Source organism: Oreochromis niloticus, linkage group LG18, assembly GCF_001858045.2.
Source record: "Oreochromis niloticus isolate F11D_XX linkage group LG18, O_niloticus_UMD_NMBU, whole genome shotgun sequence".
NCBI lineage: Eukaryota > Metazoa > Chordata > Actinopteri > Cichliformes > Cichlidae > Oreochromis > Oreochromis niloticus.
In genome coordinates this window covers 27158761-27175614 of record NC_031982.2, presented here as the reverse complement: position 1 = coordinate 27175614, position 16854 = coordinate 27158761, and the positions used below count along the sequence as shown (strand labels likewise).

The 16854-nt window shown below is 41.4% G+C and overlaps 1 protein-coding gene across 2 annotated transcripts; it reads right to left on the bottom strand.

Annotated features, from left to right (window-relative positions):
* Positions 1-1989: 1989 nt before the first annotated feature.
* On the bottom strand, positions 1990-16550 carry jcadb (junctional cadherin 5 associated b). 2 transcript variants are annotated; one of them, XM_005476754.4, is made up of 4 exons: positions 16392-16550; positions 10185-10617; positions 4314-8200; positions 1990-4102 (listed from the first exon to the last, which is right to left on the bottom strand). In XM_005476754.4, the coding sequence occupies exons 2-4, from the start codon at positions 10508-10510 to the stop codon at positions 4092-4094; spliced, it is 4224 nt and encodes a 1407-aa protein (XP_005476811.1). In that variant the 5' UTR covers positions 10511-10617; positions 16392-16550; the 3' UTR covers positions 1990-4091. The 2 variants fall into 2 exon arrangements, with proteins under 2 accessions (XP_005476811.1, XP_019203591.1); XM_019348046.2 differs by lacking the exon at positions 16392-16550 and adding an exon at positions 15885-16288.
* Between the last annotated feature and the right edge of the window lie 304 nt (positions 16551-16854).

The window sequence follows — 16854 nt, the reverse complement described above, 5'->3', positions numbered from 1 at the left end:
TATTGGGATCAATAAAGTATCATATAAGAGGAAGCAGTAATCTGACTTTTCACTCTCATCTTAGAAAAAAAAGATGGCACACAGAGGAAATTGAAGAGGATGGATGCCCTCCAAGTCTCCCAGAGAGCATGCTGGGAGGTTTTTACAAGGTTCAGCTCAAGTATTGTCTTTGCCAACGCTTTGATCCAGCAAGTGGAGCTCAGTGTGACAGTCTGGCACGGTAATTGGGCTGAAATTGCCAGCACACAAGTGAACATGTGTGAAAACACTTGCATATTTGTGCTTATACACGTATGCTTGCTTTCCATTGCCTTAGCATTGCTCAAAGAATAAAAGTCAGCTCTTTGAAAATGAAACATTTCCATAATAATGACTTACCCACTGGAGGAGCCCAGTTACTTACGCTGATTTTCTCTCGTTTTTCATATTGCGGGACAGTATCAGCAGCTGAGATCAGATGCCTCATGTGCAAGCTCTAAAACAATGTATACAAAGCCTGTATGGCAGCATCAACAACACAGATTTAGCAATTTTCATTTTCTCAGATCAGTTTTCAGATGTATAATTTAGCTCCAGAGATGAACCTGTAAAGGGGCCAACAATGTAAAAACTTTTTCCAAAAACCAACATGAAATCAGAGTAATGGTAACTGTAACTGGTTCTGCTGTTATATACATAACTGGTTTTGTCTGTAATATAAAATAGTCTTTATCATATATTGTATTTCATACATATGCACCCCTTATTATCTTTGCTCCTTATGTCCTGGCACATATGTGATATAAGTGCACGTTTCTAAAAAACAAAAAAAATTGCATACATACACACAACAGCAACTGTCACAAACACCATTTTCATGCAAAGAGTTTATTTATGAATCAGACTGCAGTATCATACAACAGTAGCACAATCATATGACTATGGATTATGCTCATATTTATAGATACAAAGATAAAGGCATGTCTTAAAAGAAAAAAATGAATGAGTTCTCTTTTGATTTACTCTAAAAATAGCTTTTAAATACTTGGCATAGTTTTGTAAATTAAATTATGAAACATGTTTTGCCCACTGGTTTTACTATTGGAGTACCAAATGCAAATATACTTTATGAAAAACATTTTTTTTTCCTCCTCTGTCTTGCATTTCATGCAAGGAAGAAAAAAAAGATGTCAGTGAGTACAAAAAGCACTTAAATCTCATATGAAAATAGAAAATATTACAAGTGTGCATAATTACTTCATGTTGCACATAACCTGCAGTACAAAAAGTCAAATGACACTATGTTCAAGTGTACCTGACATGCCAATTATTGGGGGAGGGGGGCGTATGTACTGAAATAGCTATTTAAATGTCGTCAGGGGCAGTTTATACACCAGACTAAGGCGAGGCCCTTTAGTCTTCAAAATGAATTGAAAATGAGATGTGTTAGTAATTATGGGCGTGCCAGCTTGTCCTCCCTGTGATGCTGACTATGAGCTTGTCTTGAAACACCGACTCTCCTCTCGTACTTATAATAAATTATGCTTTTTGTATTGTTTGAAGTTCACAGTTTTGGACTCAATGTTCCTACAGATAAACAGCATGAAGAGCAGAAACTATCCGCAATGCTACTGTACCTCTCCAGCCAGAGGGATGGCAGAACAGTAAGTTGTTGGTAAAAACCTAAGGTATGAAACAGTGCTTAGTACGTTAATATTTGGCATTTCCTGGAGTGTAATGTAATGCACACATCATAAGGCGGCATGATTATTTCGGATTTACATGAAATGTTTGAAATACCAAGACAAAGGTCTGAGTTGATAAAAATGCTACAACTGTAAAATGCTACATAACAGTTAGGTGATGATTAAACAGTGATGGATTCCTACAGATCTCTTAAATATGTTACACCAGTGAAACAGTCCTTTTATGAAAAAAAAAAAACCCACGTACCTGCAAACTTGTTTTAATCCAAAAGGCAATTTTTTCAATCATCGTTTAGCATTAGACTCATAATTTAAAATTTAATTCGAAGAAACATTATGCAGATATGTGGTTTTTAGCCTAAAATTGCATCCTACATTGCATCTTTTAGTGCAATAAGCGTTAGTGACAGCACAACAATTTACACAAAATGAACACGCCGTGAGATGAAAGAAACGGAGGAAGAAAGGAGGCAGTTAGAAGGAAGAGGAAACGAAGGAAGGGTGGGAGGAAGGAAGGAAAAGAAAAAAATTCCCAATTTTATTTCTAAACATGTTTTTTTTTGTGGAACCAACAACAGAACGATACATGATTCAAACTGGAAGACATACAAAGACAGAAATAAGACACAGGTCATGTCTGACCACCAACGTACAGCTGAGATGGATTGATGTGTCAAATATCACAAGGAGCGTCCAACACTGACTCTGTTAGCGTGTGAAAGAGCACTATCAAACAGGAAATCATGGCACAATCAAAAAGTTTCCATCAGGTTTAACTCCTGCAGTGATGAACCCTTTTGCTCACTCAAACCAAAATCGTGTGATCAAGGCACACCACAGGGCCATCCCTCCTTATACCGCTCTGTTAAGATTTTAAAGCACTAGAAAATTATGTATACTCTCAATATGATACTATACACTTGTATGATACTTTCAGCTTGTTATAGGTGTGGAGAAATAAAATGTCATGGTTAAATACAAAATTTCTCTTAAAATATTTAAAATATACTTTATTTTGTACATTATGCAAACTGATTAACAATTTGATGATAACAAAAATAAATATTCCGTGAAATGTCGCCTCTTTGCGAAACAGATGTATGAACATAGATATATATATGTAGATATATATTTATATCTATATATATATATATCATGAAGTAAAGCACCCACCCCCTGTTAAGCGCCCCTATACCCTGACACGAATCCATTTCCCTGTAATACGATCTCAATGACACGTTCACACTTAAAACTCCTGACAATGGTTCCTACAGGTAGCTCCACTACACCACTGAGCTGTTTTTACAATATTGCTCTACATAACTTTTTTTTCTTGTTGTTGTTCTAAATCCCTATATCAATCTTTAATGTTTATCAAAGTTGCTTAAACCATCATTTAAACTCAATCTGTGCCCTTATTGCTTCCTGAAATTACCTGGAAATGGGAGCTATAGATTGAACTTGATCAGGGGACTAATCAGAGACTTCACCTTATCCAACCAGGAATCGCACATCTAGTTAAGAAAGGCAACTCTCCCCCTCTAAAGTAGGGCCAATGTTATCTTATAGTTTACTGATCTGTCATGCCATGTGGTATAGAGTCACTCTTCACTGAAGAGCTCCGTGGGTTATGGTTGCAGTGTGTACAAAAGCAATGAGAAAGGGCACAATGTCATTCAGTTGTTTTTTTTTTTTAAAAAAGAAAGGCTGAGTTATCATCAAAATCAAAATCAAAACAGTTCTTTAGCCAAAGACAGTGATGTCCAGTTCTAAAACAGCTGTCGCCTTACCACAATCAAATACGCAGGTTATTTTGGTGTAGTTTAAATGCAACAAAACATGTTTGTGACAATAAACCCCTCTATGTCTACATTAGGTTAAACATAAACACTTACATTCATAATCCTCAACAACTCGCCCGTAAACAAACAGAAACGTTCAGGTATGCGAAAAATGTTTTCGCTGCGGACATTTTTAGAAATTCTAGTATGCACGACAGAATTGCATAATGTCTGCCAATGAGAAAAGCATAGGGAGGATAGAATAGAAAGGACAAGCCGCTACAAGACTAACTAGTAGAAACCCTATAAGAGGATGGGGTTGGGCATGGAGGACAGATGGGGTAGTGGGTAGTCAGTTTGGGAAGGCTGGGGTGGGATTCTGGGTGGAAGTTGCCCCACAAGTTAAAGAGGCACCTCCCTTTGGCAGTGGAACAGCACTCTTAGTAGTCAACGCAGCGCCGAGGGTGAGGGTGTACACAATGCTCTTGTCGGACAAGAAGGCAATTTCAGTGTCAAGATGAGATGAAGGCATTCTAGTAGGCAGCCAGGTCACAGTGTTGGAGCTAAAAACCTCAGATGGAGATGGTGGACGCAGTCTTTCTACACTGTCTCCCCTCGGCTGGGATCATTGGGGTTCTGGGACATGAGGAAGAAAGATATTCATTCACAAAGGAGTATTTTTTTAGCAAATATCCATTATGTTATGAATCAAAATTGTCTAATTGGGCAAAGGTTTTCAAGGTCCAAAATCAGGAAAATTTACAAAACCGAATTAAAAAAAGTAAACTCTCTTATCATCTTTACATCCACCAGGCTTCACTTCTATGCTGTTATAGGCAATAATTACCTGAGAGAGGTGACTCCTGTTCATCTTGCAACACTGTCTCGGGGCTCTCCTGTGAGTTGGTGACCTCTTGCTCGTTGTCTTTGTCCATATGAGGAGCAGGGTCGAACTCCTCTGCTTGTTCTTCCTTGCCGTCCCCTTCTGCCTCTGTCTCCCCTTCCCCAGAGTCAGTACTCCTGATGCTTAAGCGCCTCACACGATACATAACATCCACATCTCTCATCCGGGCGAGTCGCTCAACTGCCACCCGACCTGGAGAAATAGCCAGTTTGTTCTGCAATGCTTCAATTCGCTGTGAGGGGCCCTTGCTCCTCCGCTCACCCTCCAAGCTAAGAGATAGTCTGCGGTCTAGGTTCGGGGGAACGGAAAGTGGCAGTCTATCAGGCGGAAACTCTGGTAACCCAGGGAGGTCTCGCCCCAGATGAGTCCGTAGACCAAGTCTATGCTCTGGGAGAGCAAATGGCTTCTTCTCTTGCTCCTGCTTGTCAACTGGCGTTGCATTGTCTTGTTCCTCAGTTTTCACTTCAGCTGTCTGTTTGCCTGCACTGCCTTCAGGTGTTTCTCCTGCAGTGGCTTCTTTATCTTCTGATTTTTCTTCGTCAGTTGCTTTTTCATTAACACTCTGTTCCTCTGTGACTTGGGGGTCTGTAGGCTGATCAGCTGCTAATACTGTGGCTGCAGAGGAGAGATCCTCTGTAGCTCCATCCACTGGTATGCTCTCAGCAGGATTAACTATGCATAAACTGTCCAAGTTTTCTGCCTGAGCGTTGTCTGTTTTTTCACCCTCTCCCACATTCTCCTGTGTCAGTGAATGCTGCTCTGTTTTTTCAGCACACACTTCAGACCCTGTCTGATTTGAACATGATGCATTTGGCTCCTCTGTTTTTGTATCTTCTGCTGGACTTTCTAATGCAGTGCATTGTGGCGGACTGCCATTTTGATTGGCCGAGCTGTCTGAGCTGTTCTCCTCGTGAAGTGGAGGCAATGGACCCTGTCTCATCTGATTCTCAAGCTCTCTTTTACAAATAGGACACTCCTCCTCTGATTCAGCACTGAGATCTTGAAGAGTCTCTGTGTCATTAGGTCTGGAATGGCCTGCGGATGCTTTACTGGCATCCGATGGGTCTCTAGACTGACGCAAAGTCTGGCATATGTCTTCATAATCTGGAGGACTAGTGAGTGTAGAGGCATCCTGCATGGGCTGTCTGTCTGCCCATGGCACCTCAGCTGCTGTGGTGTGCGTTGTTGGACTAAAGTCACAAAGAGGTGTTTCGATAGGTTCATCTGGCAGGTCTAATTTTACTGTCCTGCCATCGTTGCTCCTTCTGCGTGAAAGATGCGCAACAACCCTGTATTCTCTGAAGCCCGTCTCCCGAGGTGGCACCGGGAGCTCCTCCCTAAGCTGCTTGCTGAAGGTTACCGACTTTGTTGCAGGCCTGGAGAAGGCGCTCTTCACTTCCCTGTATTCTGGGTCAACAGACCAGCTTACTGCACTGCGCCTAAGGCTGCTGGGCTTGTTGAGAGGTTCTGATGTCAGTCGGATTTTGATACGCTCAGGGATCTGGACGGAACCGTTTGGGACTTTATTGCTGGCAGTACCTAGCTCCAAGATGTCTTTGTAGGCCTCGTTAAGGTCCTCTATGCACTTGTCAACACTGGGCTGTTTGCTGCTCTGTTGCTGCTGCTGATCCTGGACTTCTTTTTTGATGGTCTCCAGCTCTTTGACTGCATCCCATGGTCGCTGGGTTGCCGGTTTCAAAAGGAACGGTTCAAATTTCTCCTGTCCTTTGTTTGCTGCTGGTTTGATCTCCTCCACATTTCCTGAGGGTGGTACTGCTGGCTGCTGAGCTGTGCTCTTGTTCAGCTGGTTGGAGAAGGTGGAGGTCAGGGAGAAGGCGCTGTTGCTTGAAAGTTTTAGGCTCTTCACTCCCTTTATGGGAAAACTGAAGGCAGTGCCCACTACTCCGCTGCTATCAGGGGTTACTTCGGTGCCAGGAGGAACAGGGTCTTGTTGTGCTTCCTTGTTTTCAGGGGCAGCTTTTCGGGCCTCTGGGCTAGTTTGTGTCTCCTGGTCTCGATACTGGTTTGCAGGCCAGGATCCTGACAGCTTCAGCTCCTTGTAATGATTTATCTTAGGGGGTCTACAGGGTAGTTTTTTAAACATTTTGCTGCTTGCTCTACTGCTCGTTTTGCTGCTCGCTATGCTACCAGTTAGTGCTTGCAGCTCAGCTTCAGCTGAAGATGTGCTTTGGAGACTTTGGTTTGTTAAATGGCCAGTTTTGTTGCCACTGGGACTGTCCGCTGGGTCTGGTGACTTCTCGTTGTTATTATTCTGATCACGAATTGTCCCAGTGAGCTGCGGAGTAACAGGGACAGACACCAAACAAAAAATGGTTTCACTAAGCCTCTTCTTAAGATTCTTGGTTTTGTCTTTCTCCGGTGGTTCGGGTGGCTCTGCCTTTTTTACTTCTGTCACAGTTTCAGATACACCCTGGTCAGCCGGCTTACACGGAGGTGGCGGTGGTTTACCCAGAATAGATGAAGGTAAAAATGGAGTACGGGTTTGCTCAGAAGCTACACTGTCACTTTTTTTTATTCCCCTGTTGGGCCATCGATTACTGCTGTCGCTGTCACTGGGAGCTGTTTTTCGGGTTTCAGTATTGAGAGCTGGCCCCTGTTGGGGAGGAAAGGCACTATCATGTGTAGATTGTCCTAAAATCTTAGCGGACGGAATCTCTTTGTTGGTGTTGCGCATCTTGTCTAAATCTGTTAGAGAATTTCCGCCAGGCCCTCCTGAGATTTGTTTTGCTCTTGGGTCTTCAGTGGGTAACTGTCGGGCATGACCTGGTTGTTCTTCATGTCCAGAAGAAAGTACCTGTTTTCGATAGGACGCACTACGTTCTCCATAAGGTTCCAGCCAGGAACTACTCGCCTGTCTGTAAAACCACCTTCCGGGATCTGAGCTCGGCATCTGCAAAGCTTCTGCCCTCCATCTTAAGTTTGCCATTTCATTGCGGTTAACTGAAACTGCTCTTGGGGGTAGGGCTCTTCTGTAAGATGGGGGTGGGATGTAGCCAGGAGGCTCCATTCCAGTGATGGCAGAGTGTTGTGCGAAATAGTCTTGTCTTAGGTCCCCACCCCTTGGATAATAGATAGGCCTGTCTTTTTGTTTGACACCCTGGTCAATAGCAAGCATTTCTGCGCTACCCCTAGTCTGCTGGTGAATCTCGTATGATGGAGGCTTTAAAGGCCTGCTGAACCTGGGCTTTGGTAAAAGTGCAACATGGCTGCTTGGCCCAATACTCCTACCCCACCGGTCCCGGCCGCCGCCATAGATGTACCTACTGTATGGCCCAGAGAAGACAGTGCTGCTTATCCTCTGTCTATCAGGTAGACTAGGCCTTGATGGAATGAGCTCTCTTCTGTCACTTCCTTCAGGTGACAAAACTCTGGGAAGAGACTGAGACTTTGCTTTAGTTCTAGGGTGAAAAAAACCCTCCGGTGTCCTCAGTCGGTAGTGGTCCTGAGCCCACCGTTCCCCATCCCCATCCGACAGCTGCCTTCCCAGGCCCACAGCAGGCCTCCACTCCTCTGTTCCAAGGCTCTGGCACTTCCTCTCCCCAGTCACTCTCAACTGACCAGGGCCTGCATCTGGGTCCCTTAGCCAGGAAATGTCCTCCCATAGCTGCTGCGCTTGCCTCTCTGCCCTGTATTCCTCTGCTGTGATCAGGGCCTGTGGCCTCCACGCTCCAGCAGAGGCCCTCAGCTCCCTGCCATCAGCATAGTCCAGAAGGATGCTGAAGTCCTGACCTCGCCTCCGCCAGTAGGAAATATCCCTCTCGTCATGGCTCAGCGGCTCTGAATAAGTCAAACTGGGAACATCGTAGAACCTATAAAAGAAAAAATCTCAGTGTTAATAAAACAGTCGAATCTTTTAACAGGGTTTCTTTCATTACAGAGGTTATTAAATGAGTTGCGGCTAAACAGCATCAGAACCATCAGGCTGGGACATACAGACAAACAAAAAATTATCTAGAATGAAAAGAGTTAATACCTAAAACATATTTCACAATATTGTATTATCTCAGTCTATTTGATAATAGATTAAAATAATTTCATCCACTTGAAATGTGATCACTGGTAAATATTAAAAGTGGCATGCCCATGCCAGTCCCAGACATGTGCTTTGGCTTTGGCAGTATAGGTGTTCCAAAACAACCTAATCAAAGAGAGCCAGCACATATGAGCCAGAAATGCTTAAGTCAGCAGCTCCAAAGTCCCCTGAAGACACCACAAAATTGTGATGCTACTGCAATATGATCTGCATATTAAATTGTGCTGACCTTATCTTGGAAACTGGTCATCTGAACGGCAAATACCACTCTTTAAAAAAAAATCTGACGCAAAAGAGAAAGTGGCTCTGTCCCTCTCATTATTTTATCACATACTTTAGGAACCAGTTTGGCCTACAGTACATATAAAAACCTTTAAACCAAAAATACAATAAACTTTAAACCTGCATTACTGTGTTACACCCAAAGTGAAGGAGTAAACTAGAAGAAGAGCCTTTTTTAATTGTAATCTCATGTGAGTATGCATGAGCAACAATCATCCAACCAAAATCATTTGTATAATTTTAAAAACGCTTGATGAACCTAATATGAAATGGCAACTGTGTGACGAGTTACTGTTGGCAGGTTCACAACAGTGGTTCCAGTACAGTGTGATAAAGCACTGCTGCCTGGAGATAAATTTAGTTCTGGTCCCATAATCACCTCTTGGGTATGGGATAAGGCCGTAGTGCATGCTTGCACTGCTTAAACAATTATTTTAGATAAAATATATTACAAAAAAAATATATTTAATGACAACACATCTAAAAAAAAGTCTATGTACACTGAGGGATTTTCCATTACACTGAATTTTATGATTTTTTTAAATTAATTGTCATCAATAAATATTCCCCGGGTCATCACTCACATCCATGCACGTTCTTAGACGCCCTGATGACAGCTGATCATAATGAGGGAGGGACTGCAAGCTTAAATGCTTGTTGAAATTCAAATGTAACCATCAGTTCTTTCAGAAAAACATATTAACTACATTTTCCCAGTGAAATTATAAAACTGTTTCATGCAAAGAATCATCTGCTGTATATATATACATACATACATATATATATATATATATGTGTCATAGTTTTTAAAACGTAACATCACAAAAAGAAGACTGAATGAACAATTAGCCTCCGTCCAGTATCTGCAGTGCACTAAATCCCTGTTAGTCATTGTACTCATTCGTTTAAGCAGCAAAGTCAATGGATCATCCTCAGCAGCATATGCTACTGTATGGCTGAGGGGAGCTGCGCTGTGCACACTTGCCCAGCAACATGCTTACATCACAGAGCACGTGCTGGGCGTGATTCAGTGTGCCAGTGTTTACAGTGGAGTGATTACGCGCCTGTCTTGAGGCATGTTCAGTCCTCCTCAGTTTGCTCTCTGTCTAGTGCTGCTGTTTACATCTGCCTGCCTGGTGGAGGCTGTGTAGATGATTCCAATGCCTGGGTGGGCTCCACAGAGATGCGAGCCATGTCTCTGTGCAGGCATGTACACAGCTCAAACGACTGCAAAGGCACCTTTCATAATTCCTCATATCCCAGCATAAGATATGTCAGTAGTGCTGCTGCAGCCACAGTGTTCTGCGGCTCTGGAAGGAAGGGAAGAGAAGAGGAGGAGAAAAAAAAACCCTGCGCAGTGCAGACTCAGTTTTGCATGCAATACTGACAGGCCCCAGTGAGAAGTGGGGAGAGGAAAGAGAGGGAAAGGGAAGGTGCAGGGCGTGGGGGATTGCAAAAGAGAGGGAAAAAACACTCACCCACTATCTGTAGCAAGAGAATCACCCAAGGGCTGAGTGTCACCTAGGATACCAATGCCGAATTCTTTTCTTCTTTGGTTCCTATCCCCACTCTCGATGTCTATGCTGGGGTAGCCCTTCACCAGTGCCTGCCTGCTGCTATAGATGCCAGTGATAGATGCCCCCCGGTCTGCCTCATACCCGTTCAGCGTCCCCCGGCCAGCCCTGTTGTCCACAAGTTCACGCTGGCAATCAGCAGGGCGCTTGTCATAAGGCGTGGCAGACGGAGGGTCGCTCTTGGGCAATTTATATCCGTGCGAAATGAGAAGGTCCTCCACGCTGTACATGGTGGTGTCTCTCTCACTTCTGGGCAGAAGGGCAAAGGTGGGTGTGTTGCCTTATGCGCAGTGCTGCTGGTGGAAGCTGGAGCACGGCTGCTCAGCAGAGGCCATCACTAAAGAGAGGACAAGGGAAGAGGTAGAAGAGGATTATTTGTGCATGCAACTATATCTGAGCAGAGCCACTTTCGTAAGAAAGAAAAAGGGTGGCATTCCTTGTCAAAATGTGTTTAAACTACTTCAGCACGTGCTGTATTGACAGCTCCACAAGTCTTTTCTTAAAATTAAACACTAACATGAGCTAAACATGAATTTTTCCCCCAGACATAATCTTGTTTCTGTCGGCAACCCCGGATGTACAGCCACAGTTTTAAAGGTGAATTTAAAGCTCACTATCTGAACACTGAAAAAGTCTATAAACCAGAAAGTGTGTGTTATGAGCCACACCCTTTGTTCTTTCCAATGACATTTTATCAACTTTCCCAAAGTGCCTGAAACCATTATCTAATGTAACAATTGCCAAATTGAGAATTGTTCTCATCCTATTAAACCACTGTTTACATAATGATTTCTCTACCCTTTGTCAGACAGCAGTGCAGTGGAAAATTTGATAACCGCAAAGCAAGCAGGTTTTAGGTGGAATATTCGTCATCAGTCATGACAAGCACTTATTGTTCTCCAGAGACTCAGAGCGAGCAGTTATCTTAAAAGAAACTGCAACATATTCTTATATATTAAGTTATAAGAGATTAAATACCTCACCGTACAATCAGTCAGTTTCAGATATGCTTAAGTAATCACTACCAGTGTTGTTGCATCATATATCTGCCTTCTTGCTAACTTATTAGTGCTGCACACCACTCCCATATGCCATCAGAAAAAGAAAAATACTGGGTATTATATACCCAGTATAAAATAATCTACACAATATATACTTTCCCGCATGCCTGTGCTGTGTGTGAGCACACACAGTGTGAAGGTTGTCAGTTTTCTTACATCCTAATGGCATCAGAAAAAAATCTGATGCATTAATGACGTTTGATTAAATTGATTTAGGTCTTGACTCTTAAACTATAGTTCAAAGATGAAGTCTGAGTTGCAGCGCCGTCAACAATAAAAAATTATGTGAACTTTAAATAAAGATGTGAAAGTTTAAAAAAATTAAATGAAAAAATTATTAAAATACTAACAATATTTTAACGTTTTAACTTATACTGCTCTGATTCCAGTCTCTTATTATCATGTATGTTCTTTAATTTCTCTTAGATTTCTCTTCCCTAGAAAAAGGCCCCAATGGGCACATCATGTTGTCTTTTTTTCATATATATTCTCTCACAAAGACGTTGCTGGCTTAAAAATCAACCAAGCCACAAACTTTCTTTCACCATGCAAAGGTATAGCAATCGTCACAAATCAGTTAAAAAAGCAAATAAACAATTTCTCGGTTTTCCAAAACTCTCTCATAATGTTGTGGTGGTTAATTAATTATTTTCTATAAAGCAGAATACTTGCTTTATAGATGTGTTTTATAAAGCATAAACTGGCGATTATTTTCATTAACAAGTAAAATGATGATTACGGTCTAAGTAAATCAACAATTTATGAGTATGAAAAATGTCAGAAAATGGCCAGAAATGGTCATAGTATAGAGTATGAATAACATTTAAATTCCCATCATATTCTGAGTAATGATAAGTATGACATATAAATGATTTTTACTATATAGACACTATTTTTCACATGGCGTGTTTAGATTATCACTCACTAAATAACAAAGGTGAGTCTTTGACTTGCTTGTTCTGTTAGAAAACTCGAGACAAATAAAAAAAAGAGAAAAAAAAAGCAGAAACTGGGGAGTTTAGTCTTAAAAATGTCTTAAAAACTTATTCTTACATGACAGTACTTCAGTACAAAACCACTTATTTATTTTTAGCTCAAAACAAACAGCAACAAGTAGGAAAAAAATAAGACTGCTTTTGTATTGGTGCTCGAATGCAGTGTAAGTTTCACTGTCTGTTAGTTTGTTCATTTGTTTGTGTGTACATGTGAATGCACAACCACGCCTGCCTGTCTGATATATTAATTAGTGGCTATAACAGTCTGTCCTGCCTGCAGATGACAGCGGATGGCTTATAAAACAGTAACAGAGTGATCAAAGGCTTTGCACACAGTAGCATTTTGGCAAATCATAGACTTGAATAGTGGCTCACTTTCCATTATGAAGGTGTCACTTAAAGGACAAGTGCACTGTTGGATCAAAGATGTTGGTGTTAAAATAGACTTATATACACAACTCATCTGGGAATTGATCACAGCCAAACACTTTTACTTATTTCTGTGCTGGAAACTGCTGAATTGCAGCTCCATTAATGTTTATATTAACATAGATTAAGGGTGGAGGTCATGTGACAAAGTCAAAAAAAAAAAAAGGAATTAATCTAAATCAAAGATGTGCAGACAGAGTAACATCTGACTGATAATAGTTTGCAAGGCACAAACTGCATTTACAGGGTCTCTGTGGACGTTATCAGAAAATTGTCCAGTGTGCAACAGAAAAAGGCACTTTTTTTTAATAACTTTTAATAAAACAATATATTTAAATAAGATGAAAATAAGCTTCTTTATATTCGTGATGCATCTTGGCTCATCTCAGAAAATGGACAATTGCTGCTTTTCTTCTATCCAAAACATTATGACTATGTCATAAAAGGGCATCACATCTGTTTTAATGTTACAATCCAAGATATTTTTCTTTCTTGTTTTTTGGAAGCAACTCAGTATTCTCGATAAATATTAGAGCTCAGTCAACAAAGACTTTTTAAGACCAATACTGGCACCAATATTTTTTGCAATTAAAAAATTCTATATTCCAATCAGCTGATTTTTTTTTCTTCAGACACACAAAACATACAGAGATTTCCCTAATATTTCTTATTTGTAGTTGTTTATTCACTTGTTTACACTTTGCTTGGGTCAGCTGGCTGTTGTGTTTTTGGTGTTTGAAATATTTTTTGCCACAGGGAAGCTTTAGAGTGCCCTCTGCTGAACAACACTTTTAACATGGTTGAAGGTAGCTTCTCTCATCTCCTCTTTACTTTTTAAATCTTAATTTATTGGCTGATATTGATAAATCATGAAATAGGTAATATCAGCTGATAATCAATATAAGTCCACATATAAACACTACAGCTTTGTACAGGTTTTTTACATCAAAGGGTGTTAAAGACAGCTTAAGAGAGAAAATTGTATCATTATATTTATTATTTCATTCTCAAGTAATCAGTTTGATTATTTCCTTGACACACCCCCCCCCCCCCCCCCACCATCTATCAATACCAAAACATGTTGTTCCAAGACTATCAGAAAATCCATCTGGGAAGCTAAAACCTGCAACTCTCTGCCTTTTTTCATTAAAATGACTTCATTCATTCTAAATATACTTGATTGATATATCAGCTTAATATTGGTTTTGGTTTGCTGACAAGTAAGATGGCATTTAACAAGGTCAACTTGATGTATTATCTGTTGTGTAACATTCATTTTATATTAAATATTAAAAAATAGCATCAGTGACAGCTAAAAGTAAGTTTCATTTGTTACAACAAAGTCTTGTTTACCATGCCATATTTTTTTGTTTTTTTTATATAGTGTCAGTATCAGCCCTGTATTTATTCTATTACTTTTTCTTTCATTAATTTAAATGATAAAATATTTTTTTAGCTCTAAACTGGACTATGTTTACAAAAACAAGTATGCTACTACAATATTTAGTACTTTAATGAATTTATTAGTTATATGTTACTGTAGGACACAGAGCACACGTTCCATAAAGAATCACTGCATTAAAATCATTTGGAAAATTCTCTCTGTTCCTCTTTTTTCCTCTTGACCTTAATGTGACCTTAACATTTTCCCTCCATAACTTTGTCCACTTTGCAGTTAGGAGTTACCCCTGGTGTGGGAGCTTATTTTATACTGTACTATTCAGTGTAATGCTTCATATCAGCCCAAATCCTGGAGATAATTAATGCTGTCCAGATGCAAAGAGCCCAGCAGGAAATCCCCACTTTAAAACCACACTGTATGGGACCATATTTTCAAGGACAACACGAGTGAAAATTGATTAGCCAATTCATTAATCTCATTGAAACTTCACTGACTAAACAAGGCTAAACAGAGCCCAAAATAGCATTCAAAATCAGCATGCTGAAATCCGGGCTTCTGATGTAAAAGTCCTCCAACTATTACTGGCTGTTCAAGTGGAGCGAATAGGTAGTGTGGTTAATGCAGCAAAAATCAACTCGAGAGCTTCTTGAATCAGCCAAATCCAGATCCGTGAGGACGGGCTCATATAGAAAAGTAGCTTCTTTAACACAGAGTTTTATCAGAGAGAACCAGAGCGAGCCAGACACATGGTGGCTCTTTTTTGACAAGGTCACAGCTCCAAATGATTGCAGTGGAAATATGGCACACCAGACTTTTTTTTGCATAGCAACAACAAAACTATGATTAATAATCACAACAAAGATATATTTTTTAACATAAACATCACTGATACACCAATGGGTGTGAGAGGTTTGTGCCAGGAAGATGAAAAAGTAAGGTCAGCTGATGTAAAAGTTGCTGCTGAGGGTCATTCGTTAGCTGATAACGAGAGAAGTCCTTTTTCTGCTTTTGGAAACATTGAACAATTTTTATGTGAGGACCGTCCGTTGATAACTTCACTGCCCAGCCTGAAAAACACAACTTTAACTTGGAGGCTGGTGCATGAATTCACTTCTAACTTATAAAATCCAATCTCACTGACCACCCTCCCACCTAAGAATCCTCCAGGAACACCCCTCCACCCGCCACCACCACTCCTTGGTGTGCAGCCAGGCCTGGAAGACTGCATGCACAGGTAGTGGTTACTGTAACACATCAGCACTAGCAGGCAGCACCACCCAACTGCTAAGGGAGTGTACCTACATCTTACCTAGTGACAGGGAAAACACAGCGCCACAGATCAGCCTAATCATTAAAAAAAACTGCTTAGCCTATGTAAACTCATTCAAAACACAAGTTCAGCACGTTTGCAATTAAGAGCACCCTGTGATAACTATGTCCATCAGATTCTCCGGGAAAAAAACATCTCCCTCACCATCATTCTCCCCGGATAACTCACTGTATGAATGAATCATGATTAAAATAGAGCCGTTTTATCATAACACACAGTTATCAATAAAATATCAAGGTTGTGATAGATAGATGGATGCATTGTGCATTATGCATACAGCATGACCTATTATAGCCTTGCTATAGCCTACTGCAGCGTTATATGGCACAGCCTACATAAAATTGACTGCTATGAAATGATTTTTCAAATCAGCTCCCAGTAGGCTACCTGCTTCACCCAGTGCCGCAAGTCCAGCGCCTTCCAGAGCGAGGAAGGGGGGGTAAAAATCCTCCACCTGCACGCACCTTGAGTTGAATATATAGTCAGCGGTCATGTTTTGACGAAAGCCGCTTGGCCAAATTATAACCCCGTTGCAAAAATTTCTCCGAGAAATGCACGCAGTAAAGCAGGGAGCGCACATCCCCGCCTCGCTGCCAGCAGCAGCGGCGCCTCGGCGCTGTTCTGTCGAAGGGCGAACATTTTGAGGTGTGTGCAAGTTGACGCGCGGTTAACGAGGAGGTTTTGCAGATGCGAGTGTTTACCAAGACCCGCTGCCCTGCGCTACCACGAAGGCTACGTGAGCCACACACACAAAAAATAGAAAAAGGAAAAAAGAGGATAAGCAACCCCTCCCTAGAAATCTACCAGTGTCGCCAAAGCGGGAACCAGCGTGCTGCAAGGATGCCATAACATTGCAAAAACAGAATAAGGGCGTAGCAACAGAGAGACGCATACCTGGGAAGATGCTTGGCGCCGCCGTTGCAGTTCCCCTGCGCCCAGCTTCAGCTGCTGAGACTGAGAGCACTGCACAGAGCCTGAGCCGAGCATGCCTATTGGTAGGCAGAGACGCGCTGGTTGCTGGCTGCCTGGACTGGGCTCTCCTCACTACAGCTGAGGTGGGGTGGGCTCCTCACATGCAGGGAGCTAGAAAAAAGGGATGTCAGAATGGTTTCTTCCAAACTGTTTCTCTTAACTTTCCTTTTTTTTCATAGCAACAGTCTTTTTTTTTCATTCAGTGCTGCCTATAGGCTTGAATGATAAGTACAGACATAAGGAGTGTGAGGTCTGTCTCCCACTGCCACAAGTGTTTAATGCACTAAATGTTGAAGGAGCCACACCTTTTATGTTTCTGCAGGAAAGGTCAGACACTGCTTGTGCTGAAGTTTGCTGCATTGCTAAACCGATTTGCAATTACAGC

What these genes read in the sequence shown, in the direction of transcription:
- jcadb (XM_005476754.4), bottom strand. Translation starts at nt 10,510, where the DNA reads ATGTACAGCGTGGAGGACCTTCTCATTTCGCACGGATATAAATTGCCC. An exon ending in TCTCTTGCTACAGATAGTGG is followed by an intron (nt 8,201 to 10,184) that starts GTGAGTGTTTTT and finishes TTTCTTTTATAG; the next exon opens with GTTCTACGATGTTCCCAGTT.